General features: G+C 39.2%; 1 protein-coding gene across 1 annotated transcript; it reads left to right on the forward strand.

Moving 5' to 3' along the window:
* Positions 1-502: 502 nt before the first annotated feature.
* On the forward strand, positions 503-4,749 carry LOC102851001 (serine/arginine-rich splicing factor 4-like; the record flags this gene model as incomplete). Its single annotated transcript, XM_006903470.1, has 3 exons — positions 503-717; positions 3,980-4,069; positions 4,344-4,749. Coding segments are annotated over 3 exons (711 nt in total), but the record flags the coding sequence as incomplete, so codon positions are not given.
* Between the last annotated feature and the right edge of the window lie 4 nt (positions 4,750-4,753).

The following is a 4,753-nucleotide window of genomic DNA, read 5'->3' on the forward strand; positions in this document are numbered from 1 at the left end:
TGGTGGATTTGAACTACTGGCCTTTGGGATTACAGCGCAGCTTCTTGCCACTAGGCCAGCAGAGCTCCCTACCTGTCATTTGTTTTGAAGAGATGATACAACAATTAAAAAAAATTTTTTTTTGAGACTAATTTAAAAATCTATTAATTTATTTACATTTGACTTGGGAGTCAGTTTCTACTTTATTTAAAACAAGGGTTTATGATGAAGTGTAAAAGATAAAACTTAAACCTAGTTTCTGTAAATAAAACTTGTCACTAGAAAATGGCTCTTAACTAAAATTTTTTTATAATCACAGATAACATACTAAAATAATGCTGACCGTCATTCCTATCTAATACGTACTACTTTAAAGGACTTCATTAAATGATTAGAGGGTAGATGAAAATACTTAGGTGCAAACTTCGTTCTGAGTTACCTTTTCTCAAAGGAAAGGGAAAGTTTTTTATTTGGTTAGGAAAAGATGTTTTAACCTATTTGGGGATTCCCTTTCCTCTTTTAGGATTATATGCGTCAAGCAGGAGAAGTAACCTATGCAGATGCTCATAAGGGACGCAAAAATGAAGGAGTGATCGAATTTTTATCTTATTCTGATATGAAAAGAGCTTTAGAAAAGTTAGACGGAACTGAAGTGAATGGCAGAAAAATCCGGTTGGTTGAAGACAAGCCAGGTTCTAGGCGACGCCGGTCCTATTCCAGAAGTCGAAGTCATTCAAGGTACAAATGGTGCATTTATGTGTTGGAGCTTGCCATAATTCCTTACTAATCATAGAGATATAATTCCTGTATTGAATTTTCAGTAAGACAGTTCTGTCTGGTTCAATAAATAACTCAATACCTTGAACATTTGAACTTTAATGTCATGAGTACAAATAGAAATAAAGTCCTCTCTCTGTGGCAAGAGTCACTGGCAGCCTTTCACATCTGTTTTTGGGTCCCTGGATTAAACTCTGGTCTTTTGGTTACTTTGGTAGTACTCTAGCTGCTCAACAGTGGAGACTGGTTTTGCCTGTTTTGCTAATAAGCTAAGCACTCCACTTCCTAAATAGCATACCTCTGGAAATGTTATAAATCATTTTTCCTCTTTTTTTTTTAAATTGAGATTTTAATGAAAGTTTATAGTGAACTTGGGATTTCCAATCATTCCGTTTTGCACATTTTCCTCTCTGCATCTCTTCCCTCCCCACCCACCTTCGCTTTTCTCTTTGGGGGAAGAATTCTTTCATTGAAGTCCATTTTACTGTGCAGCTCTTATTCTGGACTCTTGTCATACCAATAATACTTAATCATATATTGCTTTTATACAGTTCTCTCCCTTGTCTGTTTCAGTGCTGTGTACATTATTTATTCCCTCTTTTTTTTTTTTTTAGATTCCCCCCAATCACCATATCAGTCCTGTTTTATAACAGTGACATTATGCGGTATTTGTCCTTTTGTGACTGAGATATTTCACTCAGCATAATGTCTTCCAGGATCACCCATTTTGTATAATGTTGCATGAGTTCCTTGTTTTTCAGTGCTGCATAATATTCCATTGAGTGAATATACCACAGCTTCTCTATCCATTCATTTGTTGATGGGCACTTAGGTTGTTTCCAACTTTTTGCTATTGTGAATAAAGCAACAATGAACATGGGTGTGCATATATCTGCTTAGGTGGTGGTTATGGTTTATTTAGGGTATATTTCCAGTAGTGGAATTGCTGGGTCAACTGATTTCGTTTTGCATCTTTTTGAGAAAGTGCCGTACAGCCTTCCATAGTGGTGGCACCATTTTACATTCCTACCAATAGTGAATAAGGGTTCCAGTTTCTCTACAACCTCTCCACCATTTGTTGTAAACTCTGTGAGCTTTGATAAATGAAAAATAGTTAATAGAAAAGCTTCAGGCCTTTTCTTCATAGGGTTGCTATGAGTCATGATCAACTCAACAGCAGTCAACATAAATACCATAAGTATGTTGTAAGAAATGTACATAGCACTATTAGCAGAGGCATCATTTAGGATGTATCATAAACTCCAATCACTAACGGGTAAATTGAAGATGATGGGCAAAAGAGGCTAAGTGCCTTTCAAGTAAAGAGAAGTTTGTTTTAGAAAGACTGAGGATCAGAGTTTCCCAGAGTGAAGGCTGGTGTAGGGAACAGTGGAGCTTGAGAACTTAAGAGAGTGAAAAGTTATTCGGTTTATACTGTTATGGATAAATACGTGCATCATTATAGAAAGCCATTTAATGTATGTTTAATCTTTTTAAGAACATTCACTTGCTCAATCAAAGCAGTTTTATTTTGCCAGTCTTGTTTTTTCATCTCTCTGGCTTTTCTGTTTTAAGGCAAGTCTAGACATCCTGTCATTCTACCTGTAAATACCTCAGTACCTGTCTCTTAAATTTTTAAAAATAAAACTGTAATGCTATTATCATACTTGGGGAAATTACCAATAGCTCCATAATGTCATTTAATACCAAAATTCTGTATTTGCCTCAGTGTATATTTTTTTCACTTGGTTTACTCATATCCCAACTAGATCTGATGTTGCAGTTTGATTATAGTCTTGTCGGTCTTCTCATGACCAGCCTGTCTCCTTTTATATTATCTTTTTGCTTTCTGTTCATTCAATTCTTAAAGAAAATGGGGTTATTTGTGTTGTCCACAGTTGGATTTTGTTGCTTGTCTTCTTGTGGTATTGTCACCTGTACCTTAGCTCTCATCCCCTTATAATAATAAACATGGAGTGAGAGACATTCGAGCAGGTCAGGGCTGTGACAGACCACTTCATGGGTTGTCCTGTATGCTTTCTCTTGCATCACTGTGTGGTGTCTGTTGGTCCTAGTTCTTTGCTGAAATTTTTTTTGTTGTTTTATTGGTTTGGGTTTTGTTTTTTAATAATATGATTTGAATAAAAGTTTACAAAGAAACTGGTTTTTCATTCACTCATTCATACACATTTTGTTTTGATACCCCCCCAAAAAGTATACAAATACTCCGTCCAGATTTTTAATTGCAATATACATAATGGCTTATCATCCATTAACACCTAAAATCCAGGCCATAGATTTCTCCAGTTGTTCAGAGATATCTTTTATCATTGGTTTTTGGTACGTTTTTTGTTTTGTGGGTTTGGTGTTTTGTTTTGGTGTTTTTTGCCTTCCCAGCATTCAGCCCAGTCAGGTGTTATAGTTGATTATGTGTCTTTAGTCTTAGATAGCTCCTCTGCTTTTCCCCAGCATGTTTTATTTCTTTAAATATTTGTTAAACTATCAAAAACTGGGTTTATATCACCTTTTGGTATTATTGAATTTGCATATTATCCCAAAACTTCCTGGAAATTTAGTCTGGAGAAATGTGACTAGGATGCATGATCCACATTTTTAGCAAGAATTCATTGGCTGTGGTGCTTAGGAATCTTTACAGGTTTTCCTCTTTCTATCATGAGATAGAAAGGCCCCTCTATTAAGGCCCTATATTAAGAATGAGTCATGTTTCCAAGGACCTCACAGTCTAGATTTCAGAAAAAGTGTTAAGCTTGGCTTAATAATAGCTCTCTGATACAGTGAGGTAAATGGGTAGGAAAAGGGCAACAATGTGTGTAGTCAGGAGACCTGTTGTAACAGGGAGAGGTGGGTAGGCAGAAAAGTGAAGAGGCAGTATCATCAGTATGTAAGAATGCAAGAAGGCAAGAATGACTGTGGTTTTGATTTGAGGAACAGTGGCATCAGGAGGCCAGGGAACTGGTGGGGGAGGGGGGGTTTGTGTGTGCGGGATTGAAGCTGCTGAGAGTGTTGAGTGAGCTGTTCATGCAGAATGTGTGCAGGTGCCTGGATCTGAGACTCACAACATCAGCACTTGGGACTTGGCACACACAGGTGTTGGTTACCGTTTTTTACTAGAGGGATGTCTTACTTGACCCTTATCAGCTAGCCTTTTGTCAACCAGTGTTAAAAATATACTATTTATACTATTTCTGTTTTCTTTCCCTAGATCTCGCTCTCGAAGCAGACATTCCCGTAAGAGCAGAAGCCGAAGTGGCAGCAGCAAAAGCAGTCATTCTAAGAGCAGATCTCGATCCAGGTCAGCCTCTTGGTAGAAGTGTGGGAGATGAGCAGGGATTGTCCAGACTGCTCCTCACTGATTTCAGTCATGTTGCCAGGTTCACTGCTTTTTTCACCCAAGTGTTTCTAGCTCTGGATTGGAATTGAGATTCAGAGAGTGGTCTTTGACCAGTAGAATCCTTACATAATAGGGTGGGACATGACTCCACATACGCCCCTTTGGTCTTTTCATTTCATCAGTATTGGAAATTGTGAAGGCACAACTGACTCAATCATCCTTCCCGTCCCCTCAGGTCACGGTCCCACTCCCAGAGCAAGAGCCGTAGCCGTAGCAAGAGCCGCAGCCGCGGCAAGAAGGAAAAAAGCAGGAGTCCCAGCAAGGATGATAAGAGCCGCAGTCGCAGCCGCAGCGCTGACAAAAGCCGTAGTAAGAGTAAAGACCAAACTGAAGAGAAGATCCAGAACAATGACAGCGTTGGGAAGTCCAAGAGTCAGAGCCCCAGTAGGCATAAAAGTAAGAGTAAAAGTAGGAGCAGGAGCCAAGAGAGGAGAGGGGAGGAGGAGAAGCAAGGGAGTGGGAGCAGAAGTAGAAGCAAAGAGAAGAGCAGGAGCCAGGAGAAGAACCTCAAGAGCAGGAGCCAGAGCCGGAGCAAAGGAGGCAGCCGGAGCCGGAGTCGCAGCAAAAGCAAGGACAAGAGGAAGG

Source organism: Elephantulus edwardii, unplaced genomic scaffold (genome assembly GCF_000299155.1).
Source record: "Elephantulus edwardii isolate Elephantulus edwardi_28Jun2011 unplaced genomic scaffold, EleEdw1.0 scaffold01803, whole genome shotgun sequence".
NCBI classification, from domain to species: Eukaryota; Metazoa; Chordata; class Mammalia; order Macroscelidea; family Macroscelididae; genus Elephantulus; species Elephantulus edwardii.